The 15,380-nt window shown below is 44.7% G+C and overlaps 1 protein-coding gene across 2 annotated transcripts; it reads right to left on the reverse strand.

The window, feature by feature from the left end:
• Positions 1-240: 240 nt before the first annotated feature.
• MRPS17 (mitochondrial ribosomal protein S17) lies at positions 241-13,336 on the reverse strand. 2 transcript variants are annotated; one of them, XM_075334229.1, is made up of 3 exons: positions 13,233-13,336; positions 3,430-3,570; positions 241-1,924 (listed from the first exon to the last, which is right to left on the reverse strand). In XM_075334229.1, the coding sequence occupies exons 2-3, from the start codon at positions 3,550-3,552 to the stop codon at positions 1,631-1,633; spliced, it is 417 nt and encodes a 138-aa protein (XP_075190344.1). In that variant the 5' UTR covers positions 3,553-3,570; positions 13,233-13,336; the 3' UTR covers positions 241-1,630. The 2 variants fall into 2 exon arrangements, with proteins under 2 accessions (XP_075190344.1, XP_075190343.1); XM_075334228.1 differs by lacking the exon at positions 13,233-13,336 and adding an exon at positions 13,109-13,206.
• Between the last annotated feature and the right edge of the window lie 2,044 nt (positions 13,337-15,380).

Genomic DNA, 15,380 nt, shown 5'->3' on the forward strand with positions numbered 1-15,380 from the left:
TGGCTTAATTTTTCCTGGATCCATAAAGGATATCAATGATTCCATTTATAGGGCTGTGTTCAAAACGTAGAAGGATTTGGACAATGGGACATTTCCGCTGTGGAGTTTCTGCAGTGTGAAATCAGCAGTGTTTTTTGTTGCTGCAGATTGGGGACATGCACTTATCGAATCTTCAATGAATATGATTCCCATGTGCATCCATGTGCTGTAATGTGTTTAATATGACAAAGTACAGGACAAGCTTTGTCATTCGTTTATTTATCCATCCGTGAAAAACACTGATTGTAAAAATGGATAAACTGATCCAAAACACCAATGACACCTTTTTTTCACGTACATGGTTAAACACGTGTGAATGAGGCCTAAAGCTGTTGCTCAGCTGAAGCCTGTAAAAGGGACAATGCTCCCAAATGCAACCTCAGCCCATAATGTTCAGATGATATTACAATTTAAAACTGAAGATGTGTGAGAGATGGGGCTGGTGACATACAGCTGATCAATACAATGCAATGTCAATGCAGTCCGTTATCATGCTAAAGGGGATGTCTGGTATCTACACAATGATTGCCTATCCAAAGGAAAGCTCATCAACATCAGATTCATGGGGTGTAATATCCAGCACTCCCACAAATCAGCTGTTATTGCAGATGAAAATATTTTGGATGAAGCTATAAAGCGAAGCTCTAATTAATGTGTGCCAATGCTGGGTAGTGCAGATCAGCTCGTATTCTCCGGAATAGATGCTGTTCTGCTGTACCCATCAGGGGCCACTATACAATAAATGGAGAAGCACTTTGCAGCTCTATTAAAAATGTTGGGGTTTTGGGTGTTAGCCCCCCACCGATCTGATACTGATCACATAAATCAAAAATATGTCACAACTGGACAACCTGTTTAAGGGGTACTTTGCACGTTGCGACATCGCTACTGCGATCTCGTCGGGGTCAAATCGAAAGTGACACACATCCGGCGCCGGTAACGACGTCGCAACGTGTAAAGCCTAGATGCACCGATAAACGATCGCAGATGCGTCGAAAATCGGTGATCTGTGTAGTGTCGGTCATTTCCATAATTTCGCTGTAGTGACAGGTATGATGTTGTTCCTCGTTCCTGTGGCAGCACACATCGCTGTGTGTGAAGCTGCAGGAGCGAGGAATACCTCCTACCTGCGTCCCGCCTGCAATGAGGAAGGAAGGAGGTGGGCGGGATGTTTATGTCCCGCTCATCTCCACCCCTCCGCTTCTATTGGCTGCCTGCCGTGTGACGTCGCTGTGATGCCGAATGAACCGTCCCCTTAGGAAGGAGGCGGGTCACCGGCCAGAGCAACGTCGCAGGGCAGGTAAGTGCATGTGAAGCTGCCGTAGCAATAATGTTCACTACGACAGCTATCAGAAGATATCGCATCTGCAACGGGGGCGGGGACTATCGCGCTCGACATAGCTACAATCGGCTAGCGATGTCGCAGCGTGCAAAGTCATCAGCCTGAGAGAAAGTAATGAACTTAACATCAAAACAATTATCTCAGTAGAAAATAAAACAATGAAATGTAGAAAAAGGTCAAATTTAATGCCGCCTGTGCGAGGTAACATTTCTAATACACCAAGGTTCTGTAGGGGATAAGTAGAGATCTTCATGAGTCTGCAGTGTTCTCTTCACTTATTCCAGCTGAGATTTTCAGATCTTGGAGATGTTTATCCAGATCATCTACCTTAATGTCCTCTAAACTCTCAAGAAATTTGCTGCCCGCACAGAGCTTCCCAGTTAAAGGGTCGACCACTCTGCCAACCTTAAAAACGATTTCAGACAGTTCGTGAGTGACGTGCTTGCTTCTTCTTTCGGGTAAAGCTTTCAGCAGCACAACATCGCCGACTGTGCACTTCTGCTCTGCATCGTGCGCAAAGTAAGTCTTCCTCTTGTTGTAATACTAAAATGAAAAACAACATTTAGTCTTCCTTGCTGCTGTATGTGCACTAATAAAATTCACATGACTAAGCATAAAAAAGTGTTGTAGACTACATTAGGTCTCCTTCACACATCTGTGCAAAAGACGAATGTTTTGCACGTTCCGTGGTGAAGGTGCATGTGTCCGTTTTCCGTGTGCTGTCCCTGTGCTATCTGTGTGACATCAAGATAGCACATGGACAGAATTAACTTGTATACTTACCTGTCCCTGGTGCTGCTGTTACTTCCAGGTCAGTGCAGTGAATATGCATGAGCATAATGAGCGGGAGGAAAAACAGCAAAGGCAGAGACAGCACCGCCAGAGATGGGTAAGTATTAAAGTTTTTTCTTTTTATGTGACTTGTGTTTTCTCTGGAACGTGTCACATGGATCACATCAGTGAGTGGTCTGTGTCACACCCGTGTCGCAGGCAGAAAATAGACATGTCGCCATGTGGAGCACATGGACACAGGGGAAGTGTGAAAACATGGATGTGTGACCAAACCCATTGATTTTAATGGGTCTACGTGAGTTCGTGTCTCCAGTATGTGTGAAAATGGACATCACACAACACAGATGTGTGAAGGAGGCCTTAATGTGTTTTGAAGAATGTACTGACTTCAAATGGAGTCAAGCTTTCCATTTTTTGACTGTTTGTTTCTCTTAAGTGAATAGCCACATCAGGGAAACGTCAGACGACTGGTTTCAAGTATGAAGGCGAAACCCCTAACTCAGGGGTCGGGAACCTTTTTGGCTGAGAGAGCCATGAACGCCACATACTTTAAAATGTAATTCCGTGAGAGCCATACTCACCAGGGTGGAGTGACGGTGGTGGAGCGGCTCAGAAGGTCCCAGGAGGCAGGGTAGGCAATGCTCCAGGTACGGAGGAAGGGGTGTCGCAGCTCAAGAGGGTCAGTGTGCAGAGGGTCGGTGATACTGCTGTGGGCTCATGGGGTGTCACAGCGTCGGGTGCCACTGATCTGCTGGCGGGCTGCTTTGAATCTCCCGCAGTTGACGAGATTGACTTAAAAAAAATGGCCATGGCACATGCGCAGATCGACGCAATGAACTTCAAGAAAATGTCCGCGGAGTCCTATCTGTGCACGCGCTGCCTCTGCGCAAATTTTCTTGAAGTCAATCTCATCAACTGCAGGAGATTCAAAGCAGCCCGCCGGCTACTGTGGGCTCGCCGCTGTGAAATCCCACGAGCCTGCAGTATCGCCAACCCTGCCACCCCGGGTAAGCCATATGCAGTTTGTAAGACACCCCCCCATTTTTGGAAGAAAAATATGTGCATCATTTCAAACTGGAAAATATGGTGTTTTTTTATTAAAGATTTGTCAGCGAGCCAGATGCAGCCATCAGAAGAGCCACATCTGGCTCGCGAGCCTTAGCTTCCCGACCCCTGCCATTACTGAAAGTTCAGCATAATGCATTTCTATAATATGAACGTAGCCTACAAAGAGAGAATACAAAAGCTGCACGCACCTTTAGTAAGTAGGAGTCCAGCACCATCCTTGTCACTCGTACTTTAGCGGTTTTTCTCATCTTTGTCCCAATTACTTTTCCTACAATCCATTTGGCATGAACAGTGGTGCGTACGACTGACATAGTGCCAACTGAGAACACCTGAACCAACAGATATTGCACAGTGAATAACACATTTCTAGTTCAATATTAATTCATCGCTGACAGGGCCGCTATGGCATTTACATTAAGACATTAGAAGAGGTTCCTTGTAAGGCTAGGTTCATACTAACACAGTGCTCGCCCCTGAGCACTATGTTGGGATTTCTGTAGGAATCCCGAAAAAATGTGTATTCTGACTGGTACACTAAAGGCCACGTCACATTAAGCAACATCGCTAGCAACATCGCTGCTAAGGAACAACTTTTGTGACGTAGCAGCAATGTCGCTGTGTGTGACATCCAGCAACAACCTGGCCCCTGCTGTGAGGTCGTTGGTTGTTGCTGAATGTCCTGGGCCATTTTTTAGTTGTTGCTCTCCCGCTGTGAAGCACACATCGCTGTGTGTGACAGCGACAGAGCAACAACTGAATGTGCAGGCAGCAGGAGCCGGCTTCTGCAGATGCTGGTAACCAATGTAAACATCGGGTAACCAAGAAGCCCTTACCTTGGTTACCCGATATTTACCTTCGTTACCAGCGTCCCCGCTCTCGCGCTGCCAGTGCCGGCTCCTGCTCTGTGCACATGTAGCCACAGTACACATCGGGTTAATTACCCGATGTGTAGTCTGGCTATGTGTGCAGGGAGCAGGAGCCGGCACTGGCAGCGTGAGAGCGGGGACGTTGGTAACAAAGGTAAATATTGGGTAACTAAGGTAAGGGCTTCTTGGTTACCCGATGTTTACCGTGGTTACCAGCCTCCGCAGAAGCCGGCTCCTGCTGCCTGCACACGTAGCAGAGTACACATCGGGTAATTAACCCGATGTGTACTGTGGCTAGGAGTGCAGGGAGCCAGCGCTAAGCGGTGTGCGCTGGTAACCAAGGTAAATATCGGGTTGGTTACCTGATATTTACCTTAGTTACCAAGCGCAGCATCGCTTCCACGCGTCGCTGCTGGCAGGGGGCTGGTCACTGGTGAGATCTGCCTGTGTGACAGCTCACCAGCAACTCGTGTAGCGACGCTCCAGCGATCCCTGCCAGGGCAGGTTGCTGGTGGGATCGCTGGAGTGTCACTAGTGTGACATCTCCCCAGCGACCTCCTAGCAACTTACCAGCGATCCCTATGAGGTTGGATCGTTGTTGGGATCGCTGGTAAGTTGTTTAGTGTGACTGGGCCTTAACAGAGACATTCACTTGGATACTGACTAATTACTTATGCCCCCTTGCCATTGGGACTTCTTAGGGGATTTTACAGATCTCCTACTTATTACCCCATTCTTCACACTGTCCCTTTTGACTTTTTACGGGCCATTTTACACCTTGTACAATCCTCCATTATATTGCTGCCTGTCAGCAGGTTTTGCCATCTGGTGGTGTGTCCTGGTATTGCTGTGGGTTGTTTCCATCTAGCCTGCCTCCACTGTGTGTCCTGTATCACCTTTATGTACAATTAATAAATCTTGTATTTCACTTTGATTATCCGTGGTCCTCTCTCTTTTGTATCCCCACCTCTATCTTTGGTAAATTGGGGCTACATTATTTTAGGTTTTATATTCACTTGGATGAGGCTGATGGAGTCACTGTGGACCCTGTCTGGCCGCCATCCTGGCAGTATTCACTACTAATCACTTTTGTGTAAGTCTAAAAAAAAAAATACTGCAACAAAGACAGGCCAGAGAGATTCTGCCGGTTTCATTCAAGTGAACGGCTCCAACGGGGCTCTGTCGAGGTTTGCGGTGAAATACAGTTTTGGGGGACTCCGACAGAACTAAGTGTCAACTGATAAACAAAAAGTCATATTAGTGGTTCCAGTATATATATATATATATATATATATATATATATATATATATATATATATATATATATATACATACATACATACAGTTAGGTCCAGAAATCTTTGGACAGTGACACAATTTTCGCGAGTTGGGCTCTGCATGCCACCACATTGGATTTGAAATGAAACCTCTACAACAGAATTCAAGTGCAGATTGTAACGTTTAATTTGAAGGTTTGAACAAAAATATCTGATAGAAATTGTAGGAATTGTACACATTTCTTTACAAACACTCCACATTTTAGGAGGTCAAAAGTAATTGGACAAATAAACCAAACCCAAACAAAATATTTTTATTTTCAATATTTTGTTGCGAATCCTTTGGAGGCAATCACTGCCTTAAGTCTGGAACCCATGGACATCACCAAACGCTGGGTTTCCTCCTTCTTAATGCTTTGCCAGGCCTTTACAGCCGCAGCCTTCAGGTCTTGCTTGTTTGTGGGTCTTTCCGTCTTAAGTCTGGATTTGAGCAAGTGAAATGCATGCTCAATTGGGTTAAGATCTGGTGATTGACTTGACCATTGCAGAATGTTCCACTTTTTTGCACTCATGAACTCCTGGGTAGCTTTGGCTGTATGCTTGGGGTCATTGTCCATCTGTACTATGAAGCGCCGTCCGATCAACTTTGCGGCATTTGGCTGAATCTGGGCTGAAAGTATATCCCGGTACACTTCAGAATTCATCCGGCTACTCTTGTCTGCTGTTATGTCATCAATAAACACAAGTGACCCAGTGCCATTGAAAGCCATGCAAGCCCATGCCATCACGTTGCCTCCACCATGTTTTACAGAGGATATGGTGTGCCTTGGATCATGTGCCGTTCCCTTTCTTCTCCAAACTTTTTTCTTCCCATCATTCTGGTACAGATTGATCTTTGTCTCATCTGTCCATAGAATACTTTTCCAGAACTGAGCTGGCTTCATGAGGTGTTTTTCAGCAAATTTAACTCTGGCCTGTCTATTTTTGGAATTGATGAATGGTTTGCATCTAGATGTGAACCCTTTGTATTTACTTTCATGGAGTCTTCTCTTTACTGTTGACTTAGAGACAGATACACCTACTTTACTGAGAGTGTTCTGGACTTCAGTTGATGTTGTGAACGGGTTCTTCTTCACCAAAGAAAGTATGCGGCGATCATCCACCACTGTTGTCATCCGTGGACGCCCAGGCCTTTTTGAGTTCCCAAGCTCACCAGTCAATTCCTTTTTTCTCAGAATGTACCCGACTGTTGATTTTGCTACTCCAAGCATGTCTGCTATCTCTCTGATGGATTTTTTCTTTTTTTTCAGCCTCAGGATGTTCTACTTCACCTCAATTGAGAGTTCCTTAGACCGCATATTGTCTGGTCACAGCAACAGCTTCCAAATGCAAAACCACACACCTGTAATCAACCCCAGACCTTTTAACTACTTCATTGATTACAGGTTAACGAGGGAGACGCCTTCAGAGTTAATTGCAGCCCTTAGAGTCCCTTGTCCAATTACTTTTGGTCCCTTTAAAAAGAGGAGGCTATGCATTACAGAGCTATGATTCCTAAACCCTTTCTCCGATTTGGATGTGAAAACTCTCATATTGCAGCTGGGAGTGTGCACTTTCAGCCCATATTATATATATAATTGTATTTCTGAACATGTTTTTGTAAACAGCTAAAATAACAAAACTTGTGTCACTGTCCAAATATTTCTGGACCTAACTGTATATATATATATATTTGAACCTACAAAAATTATACTGAAACACATGGTATGATCACAATAATTTTTATTGTTAAAAAAAAAAGTTGAAATTACAAAAAGGAAAAAACTGGAGAAAAAAAAAACAATGACAATTTTGACCCTGGATGGATCACTTGGGAATAGTTGCCAGTAGATGGTAAATAAATAATCAAATCATGAGATGCTAGCAAGGGCATTGATGGAAAAATAGTATAGGGAACTGGGTATGGAAAAACCAGGAAATGAATTCAGTCTAAATATAAATTTACATATATAAAGTGCCAAGTGCTATGCAAAAAAATAAATACCGAATATATTAAATATGACAATAAGCCTGAAAAAAATCCATACAAAATATCTCCATATACAGTTGTTATTAAATGGTTAAAATCCTTACAAGAGCAAAAAACAACAAACAAGCTAGGATGGTCAAGAGGTAGATAATATGTTCAGTGTAGATTCTGTAATTTAATAATCCATCTAGTTCAACCTTTCTCCACCAGTTCTACATTTGGTCACTAAGTCATTTATAACCAACAATGTTTTGTGTACTGAGGAAATCATCCAGCCCTTTTTTAAAAGCTGTTATAGTGTCTGCCATTACTACCTCTTGTGGTAGGGCATTCCACAGTCTGACTGCTCTAACTGTAAAGAACCCTTTCCTATTTAGCTGCCGGAATCACTTTTCTTCCACTCGTAGTGAGTGCCCCCTGGTCCTTTGCTAGCATCTCATGAATTGATTATTTATTTACCATCTACTGGCAACTATTCCCAGGTGATCCATCCAGGGTCAAAATTTTCATTGTGTTTGTTTCTCCAGTTCATTTCTTTTTTTGTAATTTTAAAAAAATCTTTTTTTTAACAATAAAAATTATTGTGATTATACCATGTGTTTCAGTATAATTTTTGTAGGTTCAAATAAGTGTCTACCGAGCGTAACTATCAAGGCCTGCCAGTTACACATACCAATCCAAGAACAGTGAGGCTGATGAAACCCCTACAGATCCTGAAAACAACATGCCCATCACCAGTCACACTGTCATAATGTTTCTCTGTAGCACATCACAGTGAGCGGTCATACCTACAGGCAGATATACTGTTATGGTGTGAGGGAGGGAGCTGTGACTGCATTGTGGTATGTCAGTGCTGGCTGTTTCATACAGACCATACCCTGCTCTAGGTACCAGGACTGGAGACAACTCTGATCCCTGTCATTTATACCCTTGGATATCACGGTATAAAGTGACTGTAGCACCGGGATTCCCAGAGAGTGTTGGCTCTGGCAGTAGAAGAGAATGTGACAGGCTGCCATGCTAGCTGGGTGAAAACCAAGAAGAAGAAACCGACCAAACGTCCAATTGATGTGAAAACAGATTTTTTATTATTATTGATCAGTGCAAGGTGGACATACAGATAAAAGTTATTTAAAAAAAAGCACAACAACCAGGTAAGATCAGCAGTGTGACAATTGCCCATATAAATCCCCAGACTAATACAGGCACCATATGTATAATGGCAAAAAACAAAGGAAGGGTATTAATGGGTTGCATGGGATAGAAAATGTGATCAAAAGCACATAATTAAGTTATTTAAGGAATTATTCCCATAAATCAAAACCGCTGCGAACTGCTCATTATTAGGCATGTATTAACTGCATAGCAGCCAAACATACAAAAGCGCCCCTGACGAAGGCGGTTTGCCGAAACGGCCGTCGGGTAGGCGGAAATTCCGGCTGGTTATAACCTTTGACACACACGTGGTAAGAGTAGGCATTATCTTGCTATATAGTATTGGCTTATATCTGGTAATATTCACCCATTATGCAACGGATCGTGCTTATCTTCCCACGTGGCCCTATATGTGACTGTACCGGCACTAGTATAATAATATCTTTACTTAGGCAATTGGATATTATCCTTGAGAAGGTTGCTTTTGATGTGGCGTTTTATCGATTGCCACTTTTGTATGTTTGGCTGCTATGCAGTTAATACATGCCTAATAATGAGCAGTTCGCAGTGGTTTTGATTTATGGGAATAATTCCTTAAATAACTTAATTATGTGCTTTTGATCACATTTTCTATCCCATTCAACCCATTAATACCCTTCCTTTGTTTTTTGCCATTATACATATGGTGCCTGTATTAGTCTGGGGATTTATATGGGCAATTGTCACACTGCTGGTCTTTCCTGGTTGTTGTGCTTCTTTTAAATAACTTTTATCTGTATGTCCACCTTGCACTGATCAATAATAATAAAAAATCTGTTTTCACATCAATTGGACGTTTGGTCGGTTTCTTCTTCTTGGTTTTCACGCTGTTCTTTGCGACTTGTCCAGCATTAATATGTAGTCATGGTTGCTGTTAATTATAAACTTAGGCGGGCTTTGCACACTGCGACATCGCAGCCCGATGCTGCGATGCCGAGTGCGATAGTGCCCGCCCCCGTCGCAGCAGCGATATGTGGTGATAGCTGGCGTAGCGAAAATTATCGCTACGCCAGCTTCACACACACACTCACCTGCCGTGCGACGTCCCTGTGGCCGGCGGCCCGCCTCCTTGTTAAGGGGGCGGGTCGTGCGGCGTCACTGTGACGTCACACGGCAGGCGGCCAATCAGAGCGGAGGGGCGGAGATGAGCAGGATGTAAACATCCTGCCCATCTCTTTCCTTCCGCATATCCTACGGAAGCCGCAGTGAGGCAGGTAGGAGATGTTCCTCGCTCCTGCGGCTTCACACACAGCGATGTGTGCTGCCGCAGGAGCGAGGAACAACATCGGACCGTCGCGTCAGCGTAATCATGGATTACGCCGACGCTGCACCGATGATACGATAACGATGCTTTTGCGCTCGTTAATCGTATCATCTAGGCTTTACACACTGCGATGTCGCATGCGATGCCGGAAGTGCGTCATTTTCAATTTGACCCCACCGACATCGCACCTGCGATGTCGCAGTGTGCAAAGCCCGCCTTAGATGTTGATATAATTGATCAATTGGCCGACATGCAACCCCTGGTCCTGTGTATTTTCTCTGTTTGTAACCCATGCTAGCTGGGGCAGTAACAAATACCTCCAGGTCTAATACGTGCATACAGACAAAAAAGACTGCCTGCACTCAGCCTCATCGACCTGACGTGTGAACAGGCGCATAACTGAACATGACATAAAATACAAAAAAAGACAGTTTGCACTCTGATAATGCTAAAGTATGGAAACCATGAATGTGTGAACATGGACCTGCATTACTGCTAAGGAAAATCTAAGAAAAATGAGATATTTAGCATATAGAAATGGCCATTTGTATATCTGCCCAGTTGCCCCTTCACGGCATATCTCGTAACTGGGTACCTACATTATGCTGAAGCCTCTCTCTGGGTTAAAAACCTCCCGTGTATGGGCAAGTAGGAACCTGCTATATAGGATAAGATTACCTGTGGCAACTGGGGGAGGGGTGCACGGTCAGAAGGTATGACCCTCTTGATATAGACAAAAAAAACTGCCTGACTCAGCCTCATCGACCTGACGTGTGAACAGGCGCATAACTGAACATGACACAAAATACAAAAAAAGTATTATCAGAGCACAAACTGTCTTTTTTTGTATAATATGTGCATACATGTCAGAGTACTGCCATACAGTATTACACTAAAAAAGCAATCAGAAAACGTCTGGGTCATGTCCCATAGTGTGCCTACAAATAACCGAATAGACTCTTAGGAGAGTAAAAACATTTTCTTTGGCAAAGTGCCTCATATGGGCAAAATACTTAGGCATAATTAGTATCATCACAACTGTAATGACCCATATAATAAAATTCATGCAAAAATATAAGGCCCTGTGTGCACTAGAAAATGGAATTTTCTTAAGAAAATTCCGCAGGCTCTGAAAGATTTCCGCACCCGCGGAAAAAACCCGCAAAAAAAACACACCGAAATCCGCATGCGTTTTGGTGCGGTTTTTCCGTGGGTTGGTACACGTGTTTTAATGCATTCAATGCAATAAAGCACATTGAAGGGGAAAAAAAGGTCATTTCCTTCTGAGATAGAGAGATAGATAGATAATGGATAGATAGATGGATAGATAGACAGATAGAGGGATAAATAATCAATAGATAGAGGACAGATCAATCAATAGATAGAGTCCCTATGAGGACACACTGCAGTTCTCCCGAGCGGTAATGTGTTCACATTACCGACCGTGAGAAATGACCTGTGGTTACCCCTGCAGTCTCGTTACAAGTCTGCATTCAGTACATTGTGTCAGACGCAGCTTGCAAGCCTGCAAGCGTCGTGGGACCTGCGTGGATCACGCTGGAGCTGTGTGTTGGGAAAGGTTGGGAAAGGTTAATAAAGGGGTGAAAGAGGGGGCTTTTTTGTGTTTTATTTAAAATAGAGGATTTTTCGGTGTGTGTTTATTCACTTTACTTACGGGTTAATCATGTAAGCTGTCTCATAGACGCTGCCATGATTAAGCCTGGACTTAAATGGCAGCGATCCGCCACCATTAACTCATTATTACCTTGATTGCTACCACATCACGGCAATCTGGAAGAGCCGGGGACACTCCGGGACTGTCGCATAATGGATGTGACAGTCCCGGGGCAGCTGCGGGCTGATATTCTCGGCTGCGGGACGGGGGGGGGGCATTAACCCTGGCCCTCGCCCTTCCCAGCCTGAGAATACCGGGCCACTGCTGTGCGTTTACCTCGGTGGACGGTAAAAATACGGCGGAGCCCACGTTTTTTTATTTTTATATGTACGATTTCTATGTGCATTCTATATGTCTGTATCTGTGTGTGAGTGCGATATGTGTGTGTTCTATGTCTGTGTTTGATCTGTGTGCTCCGCTTCCTCTTCCTGTCATAATGACATCACTTCCCTGCAAAACGCAGGCAGTGATGAACATTATGTCCCGAAAACGCGAAGGGAATAACGCAGGAAAACGCAATAAACCACACAGAATTTGCTGCCTGCGTTATTCCCTGCGGGATTTCACGATTACATTACAGTAAATGGAGTGAAATCCCGCAGCTACCTGCGGAAAAGAAGTGACATGCTATTGTTTTTGCTGCGGGAATCCCGCAGCAAAAACATGCAGCTGTCGAAATCCGCCTAGTGGCAGCATTTTTTTCCCATAGGATTTGCTGGTGAATCACTGCAGAGATGTTATGAACATTTTCTGCAGCGAAACATGCAGCAAAACCGGCAAGTGCGCACAGGGTCTTAATCCACCACCCTTTAAAAATAAGAAAAGCTACAGCTCAGTCTGCAAGAGCCCCAAAGAAGGCAGTGAATCAGTACAGAGGCGGCTGTCAGCCAGTACTGGGGCGGTTACTGCTGCCAATCACCAAGTACTGAGCGGTGATTGATCCTGCACCGGCCAAAGCTCTATGACTGAAAGCCGGAGGAATAAAGATCATTTCCTCCTGGTTGCGGGGCTCTCAGTATGGCGGTAGCACTGCTTCAGAACGCTATTAACCCCGAATATGCAGGTCCATAGTGTTTAGGGATGTGACCGTGGACTTTCCCATATGTGGCATATGTAATGTTTGTGATAAATATCTGCCGAATGCTCATCTACATGGAGCAGTGGAAATACACGTGAGCTGCTATGAATACTGCCACGTATGGGATAAGGGGATCAGTTCCTGCAGTGGGTCGGACCCACATTATCACATACACGGTATATCCACAGGTCTCACCAGAAAGGTCTGGGATGGGTGGAGCCCTTTATCATACTCTCAGGTCATATTCTCTGTACTGAACCTGCAGGGGAAGCGCTGACACCTCTGATCATAGGGGCACAGAGAGGTCTGCAGACATTACCGAAATGCTGCACCTCCTGAGCTGGTAAGGACGACACAGGTGGCACTGCCAGGGAGCCTTCCCTCTCCTACCTATAGAGTGAGTGTGTGTGTGTGTGTGTACACTGTGCATATGTACTACTTATTCCAGCTAGTCAACTACACATCATAGCTATATATTACTGACCGCACACATACGGAAGCAATGCCAGCTTGGTGTACACTGCACTGTATGAAGCTGACACACTGTAACGAAGCCGCACTTTCTACATGTGCACACTACAATGACATTCCCATCAAGCGCCACTCACCTCCAGCCGCCACTTCCGGTCTCTCCGACCTCTGTCGCACACATGACGTCACCGCCTTCCATCAACCCGCGTGTAACTGCTGAGACCATGAGCGCAGCCTCTCGGTCAGAGCGCCATCTGCTGGATCCGAGGTATATTACAGCCTTGAAGACGAGTGACATAAGGATGGCTAAAATCCCACTTTAAATCCCGAACTGTATAAAGAAAGGATTATGTTATGTATGTGTATATAGTGTAAGGATGGTCCTGGGAGAAACAGCCCTTCTACCTGTACATATAATTATGTGTTATTTATAAGGTATGTGTAATATTTAGTCCAGGTGTATACTGTTGTGCGCCTATACCCGGGGTCCAACTATTTGTAGCTCAGGTGTTGAGTAAAGGCCACTTTACACACACAGAGATAGATCTGTGGCAGATCTGTGGCAGATCTGTGGCAGATCTGTGGCAGATCTGTGGCAGATCTGTGGCAGATCTGTGGCAGATCTGTGGCAGATCTGTGGTTGCAGTGAAATTGTGGACAATCAGTGCCAGTTTGTGGCTGTGTACAAATGGAACAATATGTCCATGATTTCACTGCAACCACAGATCTGCCAAAGATTTATCTCTGTGTGTAAAGTGGCCTTAACATAATGTTACAAAAGAATATGTTTATTATTCCTTTCACGAGCTTTGTTTTTTTATTTCTGCCCTTTTGTTTTTTACCCTTCCCTCTTCCAAGAGACATAGCATTTTTTTTCTTTTCATTTTTGCATCAACATTGCTGTATAAGGACTTGTTCTTTTGGATGAAGAGTTTAGTACTTTAGTGGTTAAAAAAATCAAGAACTTTCTAAAAAAGAAAAGTGTCTTGTGTCGCAGTTTCCCTGTGCGCACAGTGCAGTTTTTGCTGCGTTTTTGGTGCAGTTTATGATCCTAAACTGCATGTATTATCCTTCCCCAGGAAAGTCTATGAGAAGTCAGAAATGTTGTGCGTTCCTTGCTTCTTTATTTCCTTGCAGTTTTGGTTGCAGAAAAACGAAGCAGAATGTCAATCGTTTTTACATTTTTCCCTTTTGTTTTTCCATTGAATATAGTGAAAAAACTCATGGACAAAAACTTATGGGCAAAAAAAGCAGTAAAACGCATCAAAAATGAACAAAAACGCAACAAAAACGCGTCAAAACGCTTTTATAATTTTTTTTTCTGCCAGAAGGTGCATTGAAGAAACAAAATGCAGTGTGCCTTACCATTAACTGTTTTCTTTTTCTTTCGATGGACCTGTGTAAAAGCTTTTTTTCTTTTTTTGCATGTCGATCTGACATTTTTCTTCATACTTTTTCGAGGTAAATGCAAATGTGTTGCCCAGGGTTATGGGGTACTCGGTCCCAGGCAGTGTATAACTGAGCAATGTCACTTTGGTGGCCGTTGCCCGGTTCCGTGCCCTGGGTGCTTTTTGAAAAGGGGAATATTTATAGGGCATTGTTGAATAAAGTTCACCCGTGACGCCACCTGTGGTGTGTGGCCAGGTTAGGAGGCCGCCGCTGCTGTTCTTCTCGCCGGGGGAGGATGTTGATTGCAGCCAAGATGGAGTCACTCCCCACAGGCGGAGTGGGTGCCCCGGGAGGATGGCTGGCTAGCTGGAAGTGGGCCGTGGGTGCTGAAGCGTGGGGCAGCGTCGCCGGTAAATAATGGAAATGAGGCAAGAGCTCCAGTTCAGGTGTTTACCCATGGTTAGGAGATTGCCTGAGAGTGTCCTGGTTCACTGCTGGTAAGTCTCTTTTTAACTGGTGCAAGTTCCAGGCAGTTACCAGTGCCAGTGTAAAGGTCCTGTTTGTCCAGCAACTGGCAGAAGGAACCTGGGCCGAGTTCCAGCTCACAGGCCCCAGGCTCCGCAGCAGAAAGGTGAGCTTTGTCTCGTCCCTCCAGCACTGGTGCTCTCCTGCACCCAGTCTGGTCTCAGGGGACATGCCTCTAGAAAGCTCTCTATGTGTAATGGCTACCTCCTCTTATACCCCATGTGGCACCCGCCCCCCAGTGGTTGTCCTGGTGACCGGGAAGTCCCATGCTACTGGATGGCCGACTCTCCCTGCCCACCCCAATCCACTCCTTCCTGTGGGGAAGGCACCTAACTTCATGTGAAATATGTGTGTCTGGTGTGAGCACCGGC

This window comes from Anomaloglossus baeobatrachus, chromosome 2, assembly GCF_048569485.1.
Source record: "Anomaloglossus baeobatrachus isolate aAnoBae1 chromosome 2, aAnoBae1.hap1, whole genome shotgun sequence".
NCBI lineage: Eukaryota > Metazoa > Chordata > Amphibia > Anura > Aromobatidae > Anomaloglossus > Anomaloglossus baeobatrachus.

What these genes read in the sequence shown, in the direction of transcription:
- MRPS17 (XM_075334228.1), bottom strand. An exon ending in TGGACTCCTACTTACTAAAG is followed by an intron (nt 1,925 to 3,429) that starts GTGCGTGCAGCT and finishes TTTTCATTTTAG; the next exon opens with TATTACAACAAGAGGAAGAC.